The sequence below is a fragment of the Rissa tridactyla genome, chromosome 7 (assembly GCF_028500815.1).
Source record: "Rissa tridactyla isolate bRisTri1 chromosome 7, bRisTri1.patW.cur.20221130, whole genome shotgun sequence".
Classification (NCBI taxonomy): domain Eukaryota; kingdom Metazoa; phylum Chordata; class Aves; order Charadriiformes; family Laridae; genus Rissa; species Rissa tridactyla.
The window spans coordinates 42,670,066-42,695,088 of NC_071472.1; the positions used below are offsets into that span (position 1 = coordinate 42,670,066).

The following is a 25,023-nucleotide window of genomic DNA, read 5'->3' on the forward strand; positions in this document are numbered from 1 at the left end:
ACAGTCCTCAACAACATAGTTCTCAGAGGGCTGTGATGGGAGGAGTGTGGTCAAGGAGAAGCAGGCATGGACAACCCTTGAGGGCTGCAGGGGAGCACGAGAAGATCCATCATGGACTACTTGTTCCCCTGGAGGATGTCATAATTTTTTTCTGCTATCTCTTAAGGCTAGAGGTGCAAAGCTAAACTAACGACAGAGAGGCCACATTTGCTTCTCCAGAGCCCCTGCCCAGTTGTGTGCTGTGGGCTGAGCAGGGACCATCCAAAGCAGTAGTGTGGGGCCCTGGGGATGTTCCTTCACAGTCACCACCTAGGACGAGCCCGACCGCGCAGCAAAGCTGCCGGCTGGGGAGAGCAGGACGAACCCGTCCCAGTGCGTCTGGGCGGTCGTGGATTACTCATCCCGTCAGCTGGCTCCAATAAACATTTCTGAAATGTATGTGCTAGGGTAAACAGATCCAGAACTGCCTCCTGAGACTGGTGTGAGTCCCCCGTGCTGGAGCTGGGGCCAGTGAGTTTGTTTACGGCTGCACCGAGGGCGCTGCTGCAGATCCCCTTCCCCTTGGCTGACCCCACTGCTTCTTTCCCCCAGAGACCCCGGCGCAGCCCAAGGTGTCCCTGGCCAACATGATGCTCAACACTGAGCCCCTGGAAGGGCCTGAGAGCGGTGAGTATGGGTGATGGTGGGAGCGCTGGGCTGGGGCGGGGGGCTCTGCCAGGACCCTCACCGAGAGCGTGGCCATTTGCACCAGCCTTCCCCTTGCCTGATCCCAAACCCAGCCTTTCTCAGAGCCCTGCTAGGACCAATGGATCTGCGAGTCCTTTGCTTTGCAGAGCCGGCAGATTATGAGCTAGATGACAGCCTCGTCCATGCAGACCTGAACCCTCTTTTGGGGTCGGGAACCAGAGCCCCCTGAAGTCGCTGTGGTCTTCATGGTGGACCTCAAACCAGGTCTTGTTTGCAGCGCAAGGGTGGACGATGAGCCAGTGTCCAGGTTCTGGCCGCTCTCCTGGGACAGGCTGTGCCCCGTGGCCTCCCTGGCACGTGTAGGTGTGGATGCAGAACATCACCTGATGCTTGTGCACACTCTCGCTCCCAATTTGGGGCAAATAGTAGGTCTTAGGTCCTTAGTTTATCACTCAGCTCTCAACAAGAGCTTGACCAACAGCCAGGGATCACAAGGGAGTTACTGTCAAACATTTGCACAAATTTGGCTAAATGGTAGCCTCCCTCCAGTTTAACCCATCTGCCCATCCCCTGTTTCTCTGCCACTGGTGGTGTATGTAGTAAACTGCTAAACGAGTAAGTTCTCAGATCCTGCTCTGTGGTTAATCCTGTTAACCTGGGTTAATAACCAGTAATTACTGTTCATGTGTCATCTCACTGCTTTTGTTGACAATCAAGCTCATTATATCGGTGTTATTCCACTCTGTTGTACCGTAAGTGCCAGGCTGCAACCCTTCTTCCATGGGTCTGGAAGGGCTCTCAGCCTCCATAAAGCAGCACAGCCCTGTTGCAGGCACCAACTGTGGATCTGGCATCCAAAATTCATCCCTGAATCTTCACTCTTTTGTGGTTTTGTGGGGGTTTTTTGTTTGTTTTTTTTAAAGCCTTTTGCTTGTATTATGGCTCGCTTTCTTCCCGAGGAGATGCGAGAGCATGGGGAGATGTTGGCTGAAGGCACTGAGCAGCAGCAAGGGTTGCAAAGCTGGTGGTGGGGTCTGGTGGTTTGTGTTGCAAGGGATGAGCGTGGACCTCATGCCTGGCTGGTGGCACCACCGGAGCTTGCTGCAGCAGAGGGGCTGAGGGCTGGTGCTGGGCAGGGACCATCTCGTTTCTGCCATGCTGCATGTCCCATCATCCCACCCTTCCCACACGATTGATCCTTCTCCCTGGCACAGGCATCCCCTCCGCAGCCCTCACCAGGTGACACACACCCCTTTTCAGGGGGAGGCTTTGTTTAACCCGCTCTGTTCCAGCCTTTTGGAAACAAGGTATGCAGCCTTGTGTCTGCCTGGGGACGGAAAATGGATGTGCTGCGTGCTCACTCTGCACTTCAATGCAGACCTCAGCTCCTCATTTGACGCACTTGTGGCAAACGCCTCTGCCCGAGGATTTATGGCGGCCAGCAATGTGGGGGAATATGTTCCCTGAGGGTGCCAACCTGAAGTTTTTCAAGGATAAAGGCATTAAACAGGGCAGGGGATTTGGGATGGGTTGTTTAGCCGAGTCATAGAATCATAGAATCATAGGGTTGGAAGGGACCTCTGGAGATCACCCAGTCCAATCTCCTGCCAGAGCAGGGTCACCCAGAGCAGGTGGCACAGGAACGCGTCCAGGCGGGTTTGGAATGTCTCCAGAGATGGAGACTCCACCACCTCTCTGGGCAGCCTGTGCCAGGGCTCTGCCACCCTCAGAGTAAAGAAGTTCCTCCTCATGTTTAGGTGGAACTTCCTATGCTCAAGTTTGTGCCCGTTACCTCTTGTCCTGTCCCCGGGGCAAGTCTTCTCTGTGCAACAGGAGAGAGCCATGTGTCGATCTTCTGACGGACCTCAGAGGAAGCCCCAAATTCTGCCTTTCTTATATAGGCAAAGCAGCTGCTAGCAGGGATGGCTTGTCTCTGCTAATAAAAACTCCGTGATTTGCACCTAAATTATCGTTTCTGGGCAGGAAAGGAGCATATCTTTAAATCCTCATCAAGCCTTAAAGTCTACCAGGTGTGGCTTGCTTTTAGAGATAAACCAAACACACTTAAGGTTTCAAAGTTACTGTCGAGACAAATAACTTTGAAAACGGGCAGGGAGGGAGTTGTGTGAGGGCCTGATCCTGCGTGCACTGGCGGGGAGTAAGGGGCTCCCACCACCTTGGTCCAGGGACTCAGACGTGAGAGGAAATCAAGAATGGGGAGAGGCAAGCTGGAGGTTCGCCTTCAGCAAGAGAAATCACGTGGCAAGGAAATGCCAGTCCTGTACCGGGCTTTTCTTTTTTTTTCTTTTCAATCTCTTTGCTTTTTCAGCTTTTAACCCTTTCGGAGTCAGTTAACCTTTGCACCTTTTGACATGCAGATTGGCCAGACCCTTGCTTGCTGGACTTTGACATGGGCATGCAGTGCAAGGACTATCAGATTGTGTGGTTCTTTGACTACAAAAACAAGATCTGCAGCCAGGGTTGGTATGGTGGCTGTGGTGGTAATGCCAATAGATTTGAGGCCGAAGCTGAGTGCATTAGCAAATGCTTAAAACCATGTAAGTACCATGTGGGGCTTAATCCTTTTTTTTTTTTTTATCATATTGTCAAATAATGTTTGGATCGGAGAGAAAGCGTCATTCCAAATCCAAACCCACGCACTTTTTCCTCCAGCAGCAGCTGAGAAAGCCATGCAGCAGCCACCCCTTGAGAAAAGATTATCGTCAGGTAACACTCAAAAAAGATAAATAACCACAAACCAAAGCAAATTCATCATTTCACCTCAACCATTTCATAGCATGCATCCGAGCTTGTCCAGTACGAGATCACCAGTAGTATAGGCTTGGTTTTCATTTGCTCCTTGACGTGACCATGCCCTGCCGTCTGCTTTGCATGAGCAAGTCACCTTGCATGCGTGTTGTCACACCAGGACATGTCGTGTTTGCACGACCCGAGTGCAAACCACAGCTACACGGCAAAATCCCGCACTGGATTTCCTCGACAAGTGTGGGGTTACTGAACTGGAGCACAGCACGGTCCCAAAGCAGTTTTTATTATCACTGCATGACTAACCAATGCCACCACTCAGTGGTGGGCCTTTGTTGACGTGCAAAGAATTGCGAACGTTTCACTGCCTGTAACCAAAACACTTGATGGAAAATTATGCCACGGGGGCTTGGGTCTTGCGTGCAGATGTTTTCCTTTTGCGCCAAAAGATAAAAACCCAAAGGTGAGGGAGAAGCCCACAGGAAAAGAGCAACGACCTTTCTCACCTCACGGAGCTTCTGAGATTAAGAGGTGGTGTTTGCAAACCCCTTTAAGACTTGGGAAGGAAGTAAAGACTTGCGATCACCTGTGTTGGTTCAGCAAGGGGTTGGAATGGGAATCTGACCCCAGCAAAGCCTTGCTGTCCTCCTGCTTCTAGTGGCGTTTCATGGCCCTTTGCAGAGATGGGAGGGAAACCTAGGCGTGAAGCAAGCTCTGGTACCTAAAGGCGGGGTTTAATCCTCGTAGGGGCCTGACAGGGTTTGAAAAGGCAAATTAAGGACTCCTGCCACCCATTTGATTTTCTTAGGTGTATCTTAGGCTCCTTCAATCAGACTTGGGAATTTTTGTCACTGGCAGCGGCGCAGCCCGAGTCCAGCTGTGGATTCCCCTGCAGAAACACACGGGCAATCGGGGAGGAGGCCACCACTAGCCATGGAGATGCCTGGGGTGGCAGCTGCCTGCAAAAGGAGATTATAAGATGCTTCTGGGCTGCGAACAAATATCGTGGACAAAGATCTGTTGGTTGCTGCTTGAAGACTTCTCAAGCAGAGGAAGCAGCGTAGGGCTTGTGCAGAAACCTATGGCTCCAATCTGGACCAGGATTTCATCCTCATAGAGCAGGGAAGCCTTCCCGATGTGTTTTTTTTTTTTTTTCTCCAGAGGGCACGTGTTTCTGCTAGCCTCATCCCATTAGACCAACCCCTTCTGATCATTGTCACATGCCTTGATGATGTTTCCAACAACTGTTGTTCAGGCTAAAGTGATATTTCATGAACTTGGCGCCGTTCTGCCCTGGGCAGAGAGTCAAGAAAAGCAACGAAGGGGCCCTGGAGGGACGCTCACGTCTCTGCCTGCCCTGCCAGGGTCTCCCGCTCTGTTCACCACTGTCTTCTCGTTTTCTGCAAAACCAGAGCTTGACTCAACCATGGAAAACGAGATGTGGGAGCTCACGGGCAGCTTGGCTTTTAAAACGCTGAGTGTTGGGTTGGGCTCTCAAGTTCAGCCCATGCCGGGCACCGGAGCCAGGTGCAACACTGAGAAATGAGTTGGTCTCCCAAACCTCAGGGCTTTTTAGGTGCAAAACCATGCCCCAGACCCACCTCCCGTTTGAAGCCTTTTAAAGGTCGTGCTAACCTTTAATTATTGAATTTTTAAATTTATATTTATTTATTTATTTACCGTGACAATATTGCAACTGGGGAGCCCAGGTACATTTTCTGCGCGGGATGAATTAAAACTTTGGCATACGGGGGCTGTCCCCATCTTTTCGACCTGCCAGAGCCAGCCACGGCTCAGAACGCAGTTTTACTCCCTACTTCTTGCTCTCCATCAATTCTTTGAAATTTTTGGATAAGTTTTTGTTTAATTTGTTGTGTTTTGGGCTTGGGGTTTTTGGTAAGGGGGGAGGTTTTTGCTAAAACGCCATCCAGTGGCTCATCTGGAGGAGTTAGTTACTGGATGGTGTTTGACGGTGCTCCGAGACTGGACAGTGGCACAAGCCCCCCCGCCATGGTGTGAATATTAGGGCAGGCAAACTGAAGATCACGATCCAAGTGGCTTTTCAGCAGCTTTCCCGAAGCCAGACCTGGCTCTAAAGCGGTGGTCGAATTTCCCTGTGCGTCCGCCGATCCCAAAGGCTGCTTCCACTCTCAGAGGGAACCAAGGGGGCTAAAAGCCAGGCTGCCTGCACCCCGCGCTGCAGTGAAAAATTGTGTCTTACCTCCCATCAGCTGGATGTTTTGGCTACTGGTTGGATTCCCAAAAAGGTGCACAGGGTTCGGGGTAGCTGGTGTTGTATTCATATCTGCTGGCCTTTGGAAGGCAGGAAAGAAGGGAGATGGACTTTGAAAAAAAATACATCTGAATATTAAAAGGCAAAGAGCCTGCCAAAGACATGGGGAAGCTTTGGGTTGTAGGAGCCCAAGAGCAAAGCTGAACTGGAAGGCCAATATTGATTTCAAATTCCAAGGAAAAACAGAGATTAAAACAGAAATCCTGTTTCAAAAAGTTGCATTTCGAGCGAGACGATGGGCAGGCACGTCCCTTCGGACACGCCTCCTCTCTCGGAAGAGACATATTCCCAGCTCCTCCTATCTAAACAGAAAACCCACTGCTCAAACAAACGACCCAATCTCCGTCATGACCACTTGAGTTTGACCCCTTCGACCACAGCGTTGTTCTGGCAGCTATCTGTTCAATCCCTCACGGCACGGAGGGCAGGGCAAAAAAGAAAATGCAATTAAACTGAGCTGGCAGAAAGGGTTTAGATGTTTGGCAGGATCTGCCCAGAAGCATGCCTGACATTGGTCTGGGCATTTCCATTTTTCCCCCGGGAGCGTCCCGGCCTTGCTGCAGCGTTCCTGGGCTCTGGGCAGCCGCCAGCACCGGCCGCAATTTCCTTTAAAGTAAACCCGCCGCCAGGGCTTTCTTATTGCCTGGGCTCAGTTGCCAGACCTACTTTCTAGCTGGGATTTCTGGGAGGATCTGCGCCTTTCTGCCCCTGAAAACTTTAGAAGGGTTTAGCGCGCCTTTGCTCTCACCAGACCCCAGAGAAACTTGCTGGCAAATGCACCTTCTTATATATTCGCCCTATATCTCTATACTCATTCCTATAGTCATTCGTGGGTATGTTGGGGCTCTGTTTCTGGTAGGACAGGGAGCCCTGGGAAGATCTCTCAGCCCCTCGCAATTAGCGGTTGATTAGTTTTTCTTATTGCTCAGGACAGGCAGAACAGTAGAAAAGTGAATATAAAATTATTTGTTCCCAGCATTGAGCTCTGGGTCTCACAAAATCCCGCCTTCACGCGAGGTTCAGGCTTCGGTTCAGGCACCTTCGTCGTTAACAAAGAGCTGTTTCCGGGGGCCCAGCGTGATTTGGAAGGGGGCTGCAAAAGGCTTGAGGCTGTTAACTACAATTTCGGACAAGTCCTTTAAATAGCTTGATTTCTGGCACCTGGTTTACAAAAGGCATGATCCGAAGAACTAGATTACCAGAAGATAACTTCCAGACCTGAATTACCCCAGCAGTCGTTGCTGAGGTACTCTGTATATATTGCTTTATCTTCACATTGGGAATACAAACAGCTTTTTTAGTTGGAAAAAAAAAAAGGTCCTGGTTGCAAATACCCCTCTAGTAAGGGGAACCCAACGCTTTGCCCATCTGGCTCCCCCTTTGCCCCCATTCATTTTTCCATTTTGGCTGTTTTACTGATACTTGTTTGACCGATGACTTATGATTTTTATGCATGCCCGAGGCTGGACACCAGCACCTTGAAGCCATGCTTGCTGGTAAGTGGAAGCAACGACTGCGATACCAGAAATTTTGGGGATCTGCCTGACTCAGGAATGCGGTAACAAGGCTTTTCCAGGGCAAACCACGATGGCTGATGGTTATGCAGTGCTGAGCACACCCCCCCCTCCCCGTGTGCAGGGGATGCCTTCTTTGCGACTTGATGTTAAATTAGTGGCTAATATCAGATTTCGTTATTTTTTTAAATATATTTGGCAATTTCATTTTAACACATCCAAGTACTTTGTTATTTTGGTTCCCTGCTTACCCAGCAAAGGATGCGGAATGCCACGGGGCAGTGTGTGGCAGGTCCGGGAGCATCTTTACATAGAGGATTCCTCTTCTCGAGGGAAGACAGGATTTTTAATGGGGAAAATGATGGCACAAATACTTTTTCCCTTGCAGCCCAGACAGCCCTCTCCCAGTTCTGAGACTGGCCAACTCATTTCCTACCGTGCAGCACTCGGCATCGCTCCGTGGATGCCTGACAGCAACCAGGCCGAGGGCTTGTGGATCAGGGCTGGCGACCTCCAAAGAAAGACCTTCTCTTTGCGAACTAAGAGATGGGATTTAGTCACAGGAGACGTGCAAAGTCTGCGTTGTGGTTGCCCTTTCTGAGCTTGCATGCCAGCCCTGCTCGCGGGCCCTTCTCTGCCCTGCAAATACATTCAGAGGGGCTGTGTTTCCCCCAGGAGTGCTATCGCTCACTCTCCTTGCTCCTGCTTTTCTCCGCAGTCACGGATATCTGCTGGCTGCAAAAAGACGAGGGGACCTGCAGGAACTTTGTGCTGAAATGGTACTACGACCCCAAGACCAAGAGCTGCGCCCGGTTCTGGTATGGCGGCTGCGGAGGCAACGAGAACAGATTTAACACGCAGAAAGAATGTGAAAAAGTTTGCATCCCTGGTAAGCAGCCAACGTGTGGCTGGAGAGCCAAGGTCCCTGGCATTTCCAGTGTGGGGCATGGCTGTAGGGAGTTTCCTTGTGGTGCTCTGGACTCCACAGCAAGTGCTGGCAATGAACTCCTCTTATCCTCCCTCAATACCCTGCACGGCTTTCCACGCATGGAATAACGTCATTTTTTTTTTTCTTTTTTTTTCTTTTTCTCCAACAAACCTTTTCAGGTAATATCAACACTGGCATGGTGACGACGATAGGAACATAGAGCCAGCGACCTGTCAACACATACCTCTGAGACAGCCAGGAGCATCAGCCGTTGCCACCCTACCCCCATAGAAGCTAAGGGTATAGACTACCTTGCACTGTACTATTTCATGCTTTTTAACTTCCAAGCAAACCTTGAGGAAAGTGTTTTGCTGCATGACCTATCAATATGGTGCTAAACTGTTTGTGGACTGAGTGCTACGTGTGTCCGGGTTATATTGTATAGCTTCAACATTACCAAATATTTACCTAATTGCAGATTGTTATTGTCTCTCAACACGTCTCTAAATTACCCTTTCTTTACGATTCCGGCAGTCTGCCTGGCTAAGGCACCATAAAAACAAGACAAAAAGAAAAAAATAAATCATAATAATTTCACTGCAACTGTTACATGCTTGCTTTTATCGTTTTCATAACTGAGCATAACTTTACAGGGGAAGCCTTTGTGTAAGAGAGTAGCTAATGCTGATAAACAAGCGGTTCAATTTTTCGTTCTTCCTTTTTTTTTTTTTTTTAATATTTTTATTTTTGCTCCTTTTGCTGTATTAGATTTCAAACCAGATCTCTTGTGTGCATTGGTAACCATGTATGTGGCCAACCGAACTAGCAAGGAAAAAGGAAGCAAGGTTTCCAAATGCAAATGCACTGCTGGGACCAAGGCCTCAGTTAACAAATTTTTAAATTGTGGTGTAGGATGCCTCTGGCATTCTTCTGATGTTGTATGTTTTATAAAACACAAAGCGAAGCAATTTGGGGGAGGGGGGAGCGGCGGGTGGGGGTGGGTGGGGTGGCGGATTTTATTTTTATTGTGGATTCTGTGTCAGGAAGTCTATACAAAGAACTTTTAAATAAAGTCTAATGGAGGTTTTGAGAAACTCGTGGTTTTGTCGTTGTATGGTGGACATCAGTGGAGTGATTTTTCCCAGCGTCTGGAAACCATTTATTTGTAGGGAAATCCCAGTGGCCCTTAAAGGGAGGATGGGTGTAGTATGGATATTCAGGCTGACATCGCTGAGATGCTGCTGGTAACCTGGAGTTTTCCAGCTTAGAAAAAGGTGGAAACTGGGATGTCTTGGGAGATGGCAGTGAAATCTCCATCCTGGATGAATTTAAACTCAGCAGGACATGGCCTTGAGCAACCCCACCTCAGCTGGCCCTGCTTTGAGCCGGGTGTTGGACCAGAGGCATCCAGAAGTCCCTTCCATCCTGCATGACTCAATGACCCCATGGCCATTTCCAGGTGTCTCCTTTGCTGCCCACAGCCACGATGATTTTTACCCCAGGAAGATAAAATTCACCGAAACAACGCACTTTTTCCCGCCCCTCCGAAAAGTCCCCCCAAAAGCACAAAGCAAATGAACTCTACCTGCCCTCCCCAGGACACGGGGCAGCTCTGGGGCTGAGGTCCTAAATTTCCCTGAGCCTCCGTTGTGGTTCGCAGGTAGGGGTTGATAACGCTTCCCGTGGCCTGGTGGAGGGAGAAGTGAGCCTTGCAGGCACGTACCATGGATGGAGCAACTGAATGCCAAAACCAGAGCAGGTCCTCAGGGGAGAGGGCATGTACTCCCTTCTGGAGAACAGGGCTGCATTGGTTAAATCTTGGAAAGGAGACCAAGGTTACAATTAAAGGCTCATCCAGCGTCTTCCTCCATGGGTTGGGGTGGGACTGTCACAAGGAGAAGGTGACCTGGTCCTCACCTGCCCCACACGTTGAGGTGCTACTTTCTGAATGACTTCAGGTGGGTCTTTGAGGACCATGACATGAGACATTCCACATGTGTTGTACACGATGCCTTTGGAAGCAGCCCTCCCAACAGGGTTTGCCTTCCATAACACCATTTACAAGACTAAACAAAGCTGGCAAGACACCTCAGGCTCCCCGTTCATTGCTGCACGTGATCCACAGGGCTCCAAGAGGCTCACCCTGACTTGTCCATGTGCAGATTCCTCGTGGCAAAGGGAGTGAGTAGGGCTGCTCTGGGCTTCGTCCCCGTGGGGATTTACATTTTCAGGTGGCCCGGCTTTTATGCCATTCCCGGCACGTGGAGCAGCCTAGCTCCCAAAATTTCCCATCAGTACCAAGTCACTTGCTCCGGGCTTGGAGATGGCAGGGACATGGTTTCACTGGGCACAAGCTGAGCCCTGGCAGCCATGCTCGGGAAGCTGTGCTGTGGATTTGGCCCCTTCTCCGAGCATGCCGCAAGGACTTCGTTTAAAAAAGAGGGTAATGGGTAACTTTTATTTATTTATCTGTCATTATAATCGGCTCTTGCAATGGCTGTGGACACTGCGGAGGACAGAGCAGCCTGCCCTGCAGTTCACCGTGCACAGAGACATGCTGAAGACCCCTTTTTTTGCCCTCACGGGATAAAAGTTGCAGCTAGGCTAAAGCGACCCGCAAACCACCCTTCCCTCCGCCCTCCCACCCCTTTGCAGCATGGCAGAGGTTCTTCCCAATGTCAGTGCCGCCTCCGTTTCCCGGGAAAGCCGCTTTCCATGGACCGTGCAGCGCTCTGGGATGCGAAGGCGCAGCCCGGGCTTTCACAGCGTGCCGGGGGGAGCAGCAGCTTGGGAAGGGGCCCCCCCGCTCCCCTCCATCCCTGGGGCGTTGCAGTCGCCTCTCCCGAGCCATTTAAGGAAGCATGTTACGCCCCGGGCCCCCGGCCAGCGGCCGCGCGGGATTACACATGGAAGTCATCTGCAGCTGGGAGCGCATCTGCCAGCGTGGCTGCGGGACCAGACCGGGAGTAAAAATAGCTCAGCTCCGGCCCGGCAAAGCCCCAAGCAGTGCGTTCCGCTCCTGGCTGCTGATGGTTATCCCCGACATCCCCACCCTGCAGCTCTTGGGGTGGCCTTCGCCATCTCCCACCACCATTTATTAGCACACCCCCCCCCACGCTGCAGATTTGGCTAGCATCCCTCCAGTCGCCAAGCCCCCTGTGTTAGGGGAGGGGGCTGCTCCCCTACTGTGTTTTTTTGGTAGACAAATTAGATCTGGATAAATAGTTCCCATCCCTTTGTGAAACCATTTCTTAGCAGCATCCTAAAAGAAATACAGACACTCTGGTAATGAACTCAAGAACGGACGGGATGGATGTGCTGTAATCCAGAGGACGCAGTCCTTTAAGCTGGATTTCTGATGCAGGCTTCCCATCTAAATCTCCTGCATCAAAAATGCCCACGGCTCCGTCTTCCATCCCGGCCTGAGAGCCAGACAGCAAAGACGTAAAAGCTGGACTGAAACCTAGCATTTCCCCATCAGCTGAGGGCACATAGTGAAATAAAAGAGCTTCACTGGAACAAAAGTATCCTGGTGACGACCTGTTTGGTGGCCTAATGTTGTTTTGAAAGTCTCTCCATCTTTCGGCATGAGCCCCGAGCGAGCTGCTGGAGGACGTGGAGAGCCTGATGCTCTCAAACCCTCAGGCTGTGGCCCAAAAAGGACTCGCCTGCCTGAAAGCTTGCTTTCTTGAGGCACATCAGCCTAATAAAAGACACTCTCACCCCCTACAAACTACATCTCTCATTGCCAGACCACAACAGCTACATCACTTCTACTAATGGCCAAGACGTCTTGTAAAAAGGTTCAGTGTCAGTGGAGAGGGTAACCTGACGTCCTCTCCCTACCCTGACTTCGCATCTTCTTCTGGATAGGCTTGGCCACACGTTTTAGCCTAACTCGCCTGCGGGATTCATGCCCTGAGGCACCCCGAAGGGACACTATGAAGGTCTGACCATTGATATAGACTGTAGGGGTGGGATGTGTCTAGGTGTGATGTGTCATTTCAGAAACCCTCAGGCACCAGTTACACGGTGCATGTGGGATCTCCTTAACCTTTATCGCTTCAAACTCCATGCAGACACTGTCGACCACCACTGAGCACCTTGACTTGCAGCAGGGGCTTGCGTTCAGGCAACCAGGACCCACTCCTAAATGGGGGTGTGGATGGAGGAGGGGATGTAGGCCTTTGTGGCTTCCTCTGGGCTACTTACTGTGAAGGCTCACAGGTAAAATAAGGGCTGGTGGCTCTGCTAACTGCGACAGAGTTAGCATTAGGACTTGAAGACAAATCATTAAATCCAAGACTCGCTTGGACTTTATGTGGATCTCCAAGGCAGGGTCATCCTGACCTTGTCAGCTCTACAAAGGTTCGCCTAACCTGTTCACAGAAAACTCCAGAGATTCAGGGCAATTCTATAATTGCCCTACAGGGTGATAGTGGGCAGTCCCTGGGACAAAACATTACCTGGCTTTCGCCATTGCCAGTCTCGGGTCTCCCTGGCTCTAATTGAAAGCCAGAGACTTTTGGATGAACATGCTGCCCTTGGATGCAGACAAGCTACGAGTCCACTGGTGAAAACCACAGGGTTCAACACCAGAGCAGAGACGTAACCTTTTATGATACCGATGGTATCGTAAAAACGAGGAGTAGGACATGTAGCAAACTCAAGCATCGCAGCCAGGCCCTTAAAGTTAGGATAGCACCAGCATTTAATGCTCGGTTACGTTCTCTTCATGCTGTAGCTTCGCATTTAATCATAGCCTTCTTGGGAAACCTTTACAAGGAGAGGCAAAGTGGCTCTGACACATTTTATTAGCCAGTATTACATTTATTACATCAGTAAAAGAAGTCAGTCTAAAAGCATATAGATGTACACGTGTACCTGCCTGGCTCCTTTCAGTTAAAGTGGGTTTTCCAGCAACGCAAAGCCAAAGCAAGGCCCTACACCACCAGTGTTGACATTGCAAGGTCAAGAGTTTAAGGAAAAGGATGTCTTCCGCACCAGGCATTCCTGGAAATTAGGACTGAATCCAAGTGCTTCAGCATAGATGCAGATAAACTTGAAGCAGCTGAGCCTGGCAAAAAGGATTTTCAGATAATTGAGACATAAGCGTGGGCATTTCCTCGGCCACGGGTCTTCTGCGCAGCCACCACCCTACCCTTGGTCCCTTCATGCATCAGCCTGATGCTTGTGAGATGGAAATAATACATCTCCCAACCCTAAAATCATTAAACCTCTGAGTAACAAGGAGCTGATAAGCTGAGATGAGGGGATTTGGAAGACGCTAGATTTTGTAGGTCCTCATTTGCTTTCTGCCCATGTCTTACAGCCCCTGCACGCCCATAAGCACTTTGGGGCAGGGCGGTCACTGCCGGGGAGCAGCATCTCGCAGGGAGCTCACCGCAAGCTGCTGGCGTGCCTGCCACCAAGACCAGCATCCCGAATGGCTTTAAATCCCGAGATAATTTCAAACCCATGATAATTTCTCAGCCCTTGCCACCCACCCAGAGCCCCGTCCTGGCAGCCGGGGACAGCTCACAACATGGCAGCAGGCAGCTGGCTGGAAGGGCGGCCTTTCCGAAAGCAAACCCCACGGCTAAATTGGACGTGGCGGGGTAAACAGCCCCAGCAAATAGCTGGGACTGGGCTCCAGCTGCAGGATGATTTACGAGATGGCAGGAGCGGGTCTTTTCTTTGGTTAAACAGAGCAGATCTGAACCAGATGTCTAACCTTTATCTTGACTGCTGCGGAGACAGAGGAGCAGACAGGGGAAAGAGAAAGACATTCGAGTTTCCATTAGCTGCCGCTCCGCTGTCTTCCAAAGTCAGCTCATAAAGAAAAATGAACACCATTAGCCAGGAAACTTTGCTTTGGTGAACTATATGTTTTGTTTCGACCTTCGCTGCTATAGCGACCGTGCTGAAATAAAAGTGCAGCGGGCTGTGATGACCTCACCCTCTTACTCTATTAAAAGCTGGTATTATAGAGATAGGACCCGGGGAGATCATTGAAGATTTGCACATAGGCATGGCTGTGGTCGCCGGGAAAGAGAGGATGGGGAAGGGCAAGCACAGAGAGAATGAGGGCAGGAGGTTGAGGCACCCATCTCTTGGGATTTTTCCCACCCAGTGAGACAAGTGGGAGAGGGACGGGCCCTGCCTTGTGTTCCCAGGGAAGGGGCGACTTTTGGCCACCCGTGATGAAAAGCTCTTGGGAAGGTTGTGCCGACGGGGGGACCACACGGGGTGGTTTCACAGCCCGGTGCAAGCAATGGGGATTTCCAGAGGGAGAGCCTGAGGCATGCACTCTCCAAGCTCAGCGCCTCCACAGGCCGGGGAATACCCTGGGAATAACATCCAGCTCTCTAACCCGCTGAAACCGGCTTCCGAACCTGGTGTTAAAGCATCCCAGTGCGCTGCTGGGAATCTCAGCGGAGGTGTGAGTGTCTCAACGTTAGGACATCCTAGTGGGAAAAGACCAAATAAGTTGTCACTCTTAAAGAAAAGGTAGAAAATATTTAAGCCTGTAGGCAATTAATACTTATTATGTAGCTTATAATGGGGATCTGCGAAATTGTGAGCGCACTCAATGAACTGAAGTGGACCTGAAAGGCCTGAAAAAAGGTTGCTAGGGACAAAAGCAGTAGTTTGTTAGTTCTAAAATACTTGTCTAGTTTTCCAGCGGTGATTAATTCTGCAGATGGGGAGGTTGCGTCGGAGGTTAATGAAAAAAAATGAGCATTGCATTAGATTGACTGGAATATTGCAGACAGCATGACACAGCCTGCTTTGGAAAGAATTGGACCGCTGTGGCCGCTCTTCTACAGCGTACGTGTTGCAGGCTCCCCGGCCCAGCTCGTTGCTGCTTCCCCGCTCCAGCCCTTTGAGCATCCTCGTCTTTACCGATGGTTTAACTGCAGCGCACGTAAAACCTCGGGTGACAGCATTACCGCTTACTCTCTAGCAGCTAAAAGTTTAAATGAGCGCCATTTGGAAAGGCAAGTTCAATATGCTCACTCATTGCTCACACTTTTTCCCCTGGAAATCTGACAATTTTTGTGGCAAGAATGGTTTTCTAAGTAAAAGATGATCAGTGATTTAAAAGAGGCATTTTTTTTTTTTGCAGCGGGAGGATTAAGTACAGCGAGCCTGACATTTCCCATTAACCCAAGGCTCTGCTGCTCTCGTGGCGTTGCATTTTGCCCCGGTTCATTTTTTATTTTTTTTTTTAAGGCCTGCTAGAAACAAAAAATGAGTTTGGAAAAGCCAGTGGGCTTGACCCCCTGCTGCTTCCCTGGGCGGGTGTCCTTGCTCCTGCTGGGGTCCCTGCGGGGCTCACTGGGTGAAACGTCCAGCTCCCCAGGCTCCTGGGCTGGCGGCGCTCGGAGTTACGCAGGGGTGGATTTTGGACGGACCTGCCAAGAGTTTGACACACAGCAAAAAAGTTGCCAGACCCCAAAGCCATTTCCAAAATAATTACTCAAAAACCCCATCAAGCCCGGCTAAGTTCTTCACTTTCGCTGCGCTTTCTTGCTCTCTGTCCCCCATCCCTCTTCTGTGGGATGTGGGACCAGGGGCAAAAGCTCTGCAACGCTCCCGGTGCCATCCCCCCCCCAGCCAGCAATGGATGCGGGTGGTCCCAGACTGGCTCCTGACTGAGCTTAGCTGTTTTATTTAATGCTATTTCTCCCCCAGGATGGAAGAAGCCACGAGAGAAGGGCAAAGGGGCACCTCCAGGAGCAGTCTGGAAGCTGGACTCCTTCACACCCGAGGCAGAGCAGGTTGTAGGTGTTGATCTGGGACTAAAAGCAGCAAACTGTCCAAAGGGGAACCTAAAAATGCAAATGTTACCCTGAAAAACATCAGCGGACAAGCCCACAGGGTCTCAGGGAACACTAACAGCTTTTTACACCGTGGTATAACACAGACTATGCGCAGCTTGGGAACCTCAGAGCCTGTGGTAGGTGCATTAGGTGATACCTGCGTGTTGCCTATAACCTTAGGAAACACGTGCTAATTCTCCCAGCACGGAGAATTATAATTCTCCTCCCAAGGGAGGCTTTTTATTGAAACAGGCCAAGTCAGAGCATCCTCTCAATGCAGCCCGAGGAGCCCCTTTTTGCCCACTTCCCAGCAGGACAGGGTGGATCAGCCGGGTTTAGCAGCCAAGTGCAAAAGGCTTCTTAGGGCTAGAAAAATATCTGTCGTTTGGAAGAGCTTACCGAGCTCTGAAGTGCTTGGAATTGAAGCCAGCTTAATCCTGAAAGTGGGAGGTGAGTGAGGAAGCCAGGGAATCGGGGATGGGGGTTAAGCCCAGATTAAAGAGCCTGATTTGAGGGTTACCTCCCATTTGTAGTATTTTTTCCCCAACGTGACCAAAGCTGTATCTACTGCGTTTTTCTGCCTGCAACACCAGCCAGCCCCAGCTGCCTTGGAAAGGGGTGTGAGGACAGGGAGACAGATGGGGACCCTTTCCACATTGGGCTTACAGCACCATTGGGCTTGTGACCATCACTGGCAGATCTCCATTTAACACCCCAGAGGGTGGATTTCCCCCAGTTCGGTGCCATTCATAGGTTTCTCAATCCCTCTAAGGTGTCCCTGGTCCGTTTGGCCTGATCCATCTGAAGCCCCCAGGGGTTGAGACCTCAGTTTTGGCCACTGGCATTTGAGCATCGCTCGGTTAGGAAGCAGCATGCTGAAAAACGGCACCTCATTTCCACCCCTCTGCTGCTGCTGCTGCTGCTGCAACAGGCAGTTGCTGGAATGCTGCCTCCTTTTTTTGGGAATAAAAAGGCATTTTTTTGTTTGCAGTCCGGAGCCAAGCTCATTGCAAAAGAGCAGGCTGTACTTCGATCAGCCCCGCGCATTGTCCCTACAGCTGTGTTCCGTCGCGGGGCCATCTAATGCTGGTGGTCACGTAAAGACGGGAAGGAGAAAATCCCCCTTGCAAATTTTCTTTGACAGCCTGTGCCTGTAAGTAGCAAGGCTCAGCCCTCTTCCAAGGGGGCTCAAGGATTCACTAAACCAGTGCCGTGCTGATTCCCGAGGTCTTCCCTCCTCACAGGTGTGGGCTCAAACCTTTTCCTAGAGGAGTTTCCCCGTGCAGGGACAGGTCCCAAGTTGGGACCCTGTGCTCTCTTGATGGGACATCCCACCGGGCTGTGAGAGGCTGCGTGTGATGAGTTCCCCAGCTTTGGCAGCAGCCGGGGAGGAGCTGGCATGAGGGGCGGCAGCCACGCACCGCCAAAATCCGCTACCTCCCATGAGCTCTCGTCACGCCTTCGCTCCTTTGGCGTTTCTCAAGCGCACAAGGAAATCACCTGCACATTTGGAAGCTGGGGACAGCATCTCCTGCCTGGCAGGGACCAGCAGGGCTGGTTCAAGCCGACCATGCTGTGCATGGCAAGGAGAGGTCCAAGCCCCCTTTCCAAGCTCCCAGCTTGCCAGGGGCATAAAAGTAGTTAGGAAAACTTGGCACAGCGGCAAATGCTTAAGTCTACCCGCAGTTCTGGTTTAACATGGGTTGACCAAGACTTTTACAGGTGCAGAGCAGAGAGGATGAGTAGAAAGGCTTTGTTTCTGCAGAACAGCCATCTCCTAAACTGCTGCCTCCTCCTCCCCAGCCCCAGCTCCCTTCATGTCTGTCTGCACCAGAAATCTCAGGAATTTCCACTGCACCGCTCTCAGGAAATCTCTGCATTTTTCACAGACGTGTCTACGAAGGGACACCGATTGCACAAGACGGTCTGAGCACTGGGGAAGGGAGAGTCCAGAAAAAAGAAAAAAAAAACCCCAAGCAACAACTCTGCTCGGAAAAAGCAGTCAGAAGGTTGAAGCACATCCAGACCACTGCTCTGGAAATCAAGCTGAAAAATCTTGTGACATCAGGCTCTCTCAGGAGGCCACTGCTATTTCCCAGCTGTAAAGCCCTGGGAATGTCGCTAGCGGCCCATGGTGGACTTTGGAAGAGCTAGGAAGACGATGCCATGGTGCCCAAGGAGTGTCTTGCAGCGAGCTTCCCATGGAATGCCATCACAAGACTCCAGCAGCACAGTATTGCAGAGCACAAAGGACAAATAATTCTGCATCAGGAGAATTAATGCTTCACAGCGTTAATTTGCTCTGAAGGTCCAACACCTGGAAGTTGAACAAGCGCAGGGCTGGACAGAGAAGGAGAGGGCATCTTCCCGGCCTCCTCCTGGTCATTTCTTTGCTTCAAAGAGTCTCTTTGTCTTCAAAGAGAAAGTCCCAATGCTTGCGAACAACAGGGGATTACACTTCTTAGAGCATTTGGAAATAAAACCAGAGCAGGTTTGTATTGCTCAGAGACAAGGGTTGCCCACAGGCCTTACAGATGTGAAGCAAGAGATAGAGGAGAGAGACGGTCAAGCGGAAAGGGAGCTGAGAAGGTGTTTTCTTTGCCTTTTTTACATACGTGTTTCTGTGCATCACTACATCTGTGCTTGGGGCAATCTCCCTCTTGCTCAAAGGAGTGCAATTTGCATTTTTTAAAGCAAGCACACACTTGTTCCAAGAAGTGTTGCTGAAAGTTTATGGATATGTTGGAAAGTCACTTGGCAATTGATTGAGATGGTTATCCCAAGGGAGAAAGTGCAACCTCCAATTTGTCACTGATCATATCCCCTAGGAATAACACCCAGTTGTCTCATTTCAGAGTCTGGCAACAGGAAAAATGAAATTTAACATTAAAATATACAGGAGAGGTTTGGCCGGCCTGCTGAGCAGCTGGGGAAGTTGGATACACCATGGAAATGAGTGATAGGATGGAAATGGAGGAGAACACAATCAGCCAAGAAAGCAAGAAGCCTGGGCCTCAAAGGGTGTCCAGCTTTTATGGTGTACATCGCATCCCCCTACAAGCCATTCCGCTGCTGCCTAATCCCCTTACTCCTGTGAGATGCTCTGCACCTCTACAAACTGCTGGGACCCCTCATTTCCCACTGCTGTCCCTGGGAGTCATGGTGGCTTGGCCACCTCAGACCTTGGTGGCCAGGAGGTCCTCCTTAAACATAAGGAGCTGCCCAACTCCTCCCTGGTTTGATTTTTTTGGATTTTTTGTTTGTTTTTTTTTTTTTTAATTTTTGGTGATGAGAGAGTCTTTGGGCAGGAGTGCTTGTTTGCCAAGTTAAAAGCAGCTTATAGAGGAGAGCACCGTTTGCAAACAGCCAGGGCAGTGCTGACACACCAGAGCTGTTTCCTTCCCTGGGGTCCCCCTTTCACACCCCACTGTCAGCCCACCCTTCCCTCTTTTCGGTGGCTACCATCACTTCTCTGTGCTGGCAATTTCATGCTACCCTGTTGCCATCAGCCTGGCAGGAATTGCGGGGGTTTACATCTTGCTCAACACCCTCCCACGGGCTTGACCTCCTCGCAATGGGATGGGCTTGAGGCAGAGCCCAGGGCCCATCACCCCAGCCTTGGGGCAGCCAGCCCCGCTCCCCTCTGTGGGGTGCAGCGATGCTTTTCCCTTGCGTTCCTGCATCCAGCTGCCAGGACCAACCCCATGCTCAGACCCTGTCTGACTTTTGCAATTCTTTCCCAGCCCCACAAGCACTTGGTTGCCTGGATATGCCCCTCGCCTGTCGTGGCTCTGACGGCACACGGTAGCCCGGTGCTCGCCGGGCTGGGGCCGGACCCCGACCGCGGCCGGCACCGGGCTGAGCCGCAGCTGAGCATCATCTCACTGCCTCCCACGCAGATCCGGGACCCAGCAGTGAGCCGCATTAGCTCATTGCTGGGGTGCTGCCAGCCTGACCGAGGAGGGAAGGGAAAGAGAGCAAAGGCAGCCCAAGAAAAAAAGAAGACTAAAAAGAAAGAGGGAAGGGAAAAAACCAAGAGAAAAGGAAAAAGGAATATATATGTATAAAAAAATAAAAGAAAAAAGCAAAATAAAAAAAAAGAAAAAAGAAAAAAAAGAAAAAGAAAAAAGGAAAATAAAAAAGAGAAAAGAAAAAAAAGAAAAAATAAAAAAGGAAAAAGAAAAAAGAAAAGAGAAAAAAAAGAAAAATGAAAAAAAAAAGAAAAGAGAAAAAAAAAGAAAAAAAAAGAAAAAAGAAAAAATTGAGGCCAAATCCACATGGGTCTACAGCAACTCACAGAGGGGACAAGGGGTGGGATGGGGACCAGGGCAGGGCACCAAGCCAAAGAAGTCCCTCGCCTGCTGAAATCAGCTTCCTCATCCAGCCCAGAAATAAGGGAAAAATTCATATGAACTTCAACGCCTTTTGAGGCCATATGAAGTTCTTTGAGCCCTGCGTGTATTTAACACACGTACGAGCAGGTAACTCTGCCTCTCTGCACCAGAGAGGGGCAAGGGGGGTGAGCGTGAGGCCCGTGGCGGGGGGACGACCGTGTCAGCATGCACTCAGACAATGAGGGATGCAAGTAAATAACTCACTGTTTGGAAAAGTAACTGTTTTTAAAGACCCTGCCTGGCCGGTCTCCTCTCTGAGCTGGTTAAGACAGGAGGATGATTTGCGGCCATGAATCCCTGCATGAGATTTTGGATGAAGTCCCTTGTTGACGTTATGGCCGCTGTCTCTTGCTCTAAGGGCCAGGCTGGTGGAAAAAAAAAAAAGAGAATTTGATAAACAACAGCAACAGATTTAGTATTTGTGCAACTACGATCGTATTCTCTGGCTCCTGCATGACCGCAACTACCACGTGGAGACAGGGTCCCCACGGAAAGCCTATGGGGTGGCTTGTCCCCTGCTGCTCCATATCCCAGGCAGTCCATCCAGTGAAAAATACCATTATCTGTTTTTCAGAAAAACTGAACAGATTCTGCAGAAACGTGCTTCAGCCACAAACGAACTCCTTTACCAAAATGCCATGTATCCTCATTGCTCTGTTTGTGTGCAACAGCTGTTCCTCTCATCATCTTGTACGATGGCCATGTTTGGTGCCCCCTGTTCATGACCTGCTTCCCCACGTCAGCTATGACATGGCCTGATGGAAGAGGCAACATTTATTTTCGCACATCGCCCATCACCTATACTTTGGGTACTCCGCTGCTCCTCATTGTGTAATAGATCACTGATCAAGCCTCTTAACCACCCTCTGGGAATCACAAAAGCATCTGTAAAGCAGGATTTCACTTGTAGTGTCCAAGTGGGAGCCAGCTCAGAGGACACCCATAGGCTGGCTCGTCCTCAGGGGGTGGAGGTGGGTTGTATGCCGAGACCCAGCAAACTGTGCAAACAAAATCGATGATGCCAACACGGGGTGAGTAAGAAAATCCATCTCTTGCGTAGCTACGGCCGTCCCACCCGTGCTGTGATTTTCTGGAAGTGATTTTATTAGCAAGGCAAAGGCAGGGAAGGAGCCTTTCCTCCTGACGGCGAACCCTGCCCCACTAATCTCTTGAAAATGTGCAAAAAGTGAGAGAGGTTCAAGACTGTTTTAAGCTGTTTCTCATTAGCGTGGGAACCAGCGGCGTGCCGCTGGGAGCTCGGAGCAGAGCAGGGAGGCTGCTTCTCCGGGCATCACCCAAGGGGATGCTGCCCTGCCCCAAAACGGGGTGTGCGGTGCACCCACCAGGATGGGGCTTTCCATCCTCCTGCAGTAGCGACCCTTCTCGTTGCAGCTTCCTCCCCACGCCTTGGGGTCCGGTAGAGACACCCCAACCTCGCAGCTTGTCACTAAAGGCTGGAGGTGAAATATCGGATTCATGGGCAGCTCGTCACCACCACGCAGCCACCTGAAGCCCCTCTGATGCGCCACCACCGGGGCCAAACCCTGTGCGCAGCCAAGGGTCAGGGCAGGACACCCACAAGAAGAGATGGGAGGGTAGGAATGTGAAGAAGGGAGTGCAGCAGAGATGTTTGGGAAGAGCAAAAAAAGGAGGAACGAGAATCCTGATGTGAGAGCATCGGCCAGCTACTGACCGAGGAAGGGAGCTGCGTGGCTGAGCGCATCGGCCCGTTTGCGATGGGCCCAGAGGTGGCAGCAGCCCAGCTGCCGGGGACACGCACAGCCAGGTGGCAATCTGCTGGAAAAAGCCTTGCTTCTGATGCAGAAAAAGATGTGATGACCTCATGCATCTCTTCCAGCCCTCGGTTTTAGGGCACCAGCACACATTTCCTATTAAAAATGTAAGCCTAATCCTCCTAACGATGAGTACCAGGTACCGCAACCCAGGGAATTATCACTTTCGCTCCCGCACTCACCCCATGCTTGCAGGAGTTCAAAAAAATCACTTCTCCTGCATCAAAATCAAGGACAAACCCCAACGAAGAGCATGGAAAGGCCTTTCCTCCTTTTTATTCCCAGTCCATGTGTAAAACCAGTAAATTACTGTCTGTATAGGACTGGAGATTAATTAGACTGCAATTTAATTGCAGCAGGGGAGTTTTAGGTTAGTTATGAGCAGAGGCAGCCACTTGGCTGCCTTGTATACGGTCCCACATTACACCAACGGGCTCCAGGGATGATGCCCTTCCCTCCTGGGGACCACGTGTGGCATCTATAGATATATAAGAGAAACCAGGACTTGTCTGTCTGCCGAGCCGCCTTCAGAGACCAGGACCAGGCCTTTTACCAGCTTGCTGGAAATAAGGAGCGAGCCAAAGCACACAGTCAGGAGATGCCGAGGGCTGCACTAGCATCTCCTAAACCTTTCATAGCCCAGAGCCCGAGGGCAGGCACAACCCTCAGGCTCTGGCTGCAGCAAAGGGCGCGTGAGCTTGTCACAGTTTTATGCATCAAGCTTCAAGGTCCACCAGAATGAAACCAGGCTGTGAGCCTAAAATAATCTATTTCTCTCTTTGACAGCCGGCAGTGGGAGAAGAGCACCCACTTGCACAGCCCATGGGGCTGTGGCAGACAGAGAACCCCCTGTCCTTGGTGAAGAGCCCTTTCCCTGACAAACCAGCCACTGTGCAATGCAATTAGCCATAATTAGCAGGCTATGGGCCAGTGGCAGGATGTTTGCACTGCAAGTCACTGTGCCAGCGGCACCTCTTTGCCAACGGGGCCGGCTGCCCTTTTGCAGCTCCCCTCTGCTGCCAGTTTATTTTTGTGCTCAGATGTCCTGGGGTTGGGGAGCTTTGAAAAATAATTGTTTTACTCTTTAGGATCATAAACTGATGTTGAAAAGCTGGAGAGTAAGACTCATCCAACTCTTACTGACACAATCCTACTCAGGGTAAATTATATCCTTTTTTTGGTCTAATTTTAACAACCTTCCTAGGAATCAGAAGGCAGAAACAGTTCAACAGTTCAAGTTCCAGTGAGCGCAGCAGCTTCAGGGACTGAGATCTTCCCATGCCCAGACACCTGCCCCGCTCTGGGGCCAGAAATCCTGCAGGTTTCGGCTCCCGTGCAGCCCTATATGTGCAGAGATCAAGTAGTAGGAGTGCCATCTGCTGACAGTGGAGATTATATAGTTTATATACAGACTATATATATCTGTACATTAATCCCTCCTCTCCTGAGGTCATCTCACCTGTCTCCGAGGTCAGACGTCCACCGTGTCCAGCCAGCACGTGGTAATGCTTAGGGAACCACTGCTAGCGATGGTGATGGTGGTCCTCACCCTCCTGGCAGGAGAGGACAACATCGGCTGCTCTGATTTTGGACCCATCTGCAAAGCAAGGGGAGGAAAAGCGGTAGAATGGGATGGTTTTTTGGAGGGGAACCACCATACCACAAGCAGCTCTTGCTAATACACTCGGTTGGTGGTAGCACATTTTCAGGGCCTTTTATTTGTAGCTGGTGGCTTTGTATTTTTTTGATAGAGACAGGCTAAGTTAGTTATCCTCTGGAGAGGCTCAAGGACTCACAAGGCATCACTGAAAACCCACCAGCATCTCCCCACAGAATGGGGAGAGTGAGGCCTTGGTGGGGTGGGAGCAAGAGGAGGAGCTCTCTGTTTAAAACGGAAAAATATTTTATGACCCCTTCTTGTAAGGCTGGCTTCTCCTGGAGGCTCACCATGCGAACCTTTACTGCCACCTTACAGCTTTTACGGGTTGAATTTACAGAGGGAAACAGCAGAAGCAAAGACCCAGCCTGATTTGATCCCAATCACGGCGTGGTCCTTGCAGGGCTCTGGGCAGCTGGGGAAGCTTTTGGGTGTCCAAATGCTGGGAAAGGGATGAGAGCTCGGGAGGGAGGAAACCTCCTCGCAGCCCAGGTGGGGCCAATGCAGCCCCAGACGGATTCGGACCCCCATAAATCACGAGCGGGAAGACCCTGCCTGGCCAGCCCCGCAAGGACAGACAGGAGATGCCTTTTTCCAGGGCAGCCCCAAGCCACTTCGCTCTGAAAAAAGGAAAATATACCAGGTTTGACTCCGAGTGATTCAGATGGCTACTGCTTATTTTACCCAGTAGCCTTGCTTTCCTGGCCACAAGCTGCTTCCAAGAAGCTATTTGCAAAAATGACATAAGGTCTTTTTTTTTTTTTTAACTCACACTGCACTCATACCCACCCCAGTCTTTTACCAAGCTGCTAAACAAGCACGCTGGATGCCCACCACAGCCCTACCAACGTGGCTAATCCTCAGGAAACAGTAAAAACAAGCCAATAACCCACCCGGCACCCTCAGCCCTTGGCTGTGCCATTTTCCAGAAACTCAGGGCTTGCTGCTGACTGATCTAAGGCAGAATTTCTAGTAATTTCCTCCAATTAGTATCTTTTTCCTTTACTTCATTTACACTGCTTTCTGCAGAAAGCTTTACTGTAGCGTGCGGTTTCTCATGTTTTAGAGGGACGGCCAAACACCTCCTTGCAACAGCGACCGACTGCCCAAACTGGGCTTAAAGAAACTCAGTGCTTTCTAGTAAAACCTTAATCTAGGAATACCT

General features: G+C 50.6%; 1 protein-coding gene and 1 long non-coding RNA gene across 11 annotated transcripts in view; one reads left to right on the forward strand and one right to left on the reverse strand.

Moving 5' to 3' along the window:
• COL6A3 (collagen type VI alpha 3 chain) overlaps positions 1-9,147 on the forward strand; it is a 65,726-nt gene extending 56,579 nt beyond the window's left edge. For 7 of the 10 annotated variants that reach the window (XM_054208153.1, XM_054208155.1, XM_054208159.1 and 4 more), the window contains 5 exons: positions 592-666; positions 3,066-3,245; positions 3,361-3,414; positions 7,979-8,149; positions 8,368-9,147. In XM_054208153.1, the coding sequence (XP_054064128.1) occupies positions 592-666; positions 3,066-3,245; positions 3,361-3,414; positions 7,979-8,149; positions 8,368-8,408 (521 nt within the window). In that variant the 3' untranslated portion in view covers positions 8,409-9,147. The remainder of the gene's footprint in view (positions 1-591; positions 667-3,065; positions 3,246-3,360; positions 3,415-7,978; positions 8,150-8,367) is intronic. The other 3 variants (XM_054208154.1, XM_054208156.1, XM_054208157.1) reach the window with 3 other exon arrangements.
• A 3,891-nt stretch (positions 9,148-13,038) lies between these two features.
• Positions 13,039-25,023, reverse strand: part of LOC128912381 (uncharacterized) — a 59,080-nt gene continuing 47,095 nt past the window's right edge. The window contains exons 7-8 of the long non-coding RNA XR_008467616.1: positions 23,661-23,798; positions 13,039-14,655 (exon numbers count right to left, since the gene is read on the reverse strand). This is a non-coding gene — a long non-coding RNA (uncharacterized LOC128912381). The remainder of the gene's footprint in view (positions 14,656-23,660; positions 23,799-25,023) is intronic.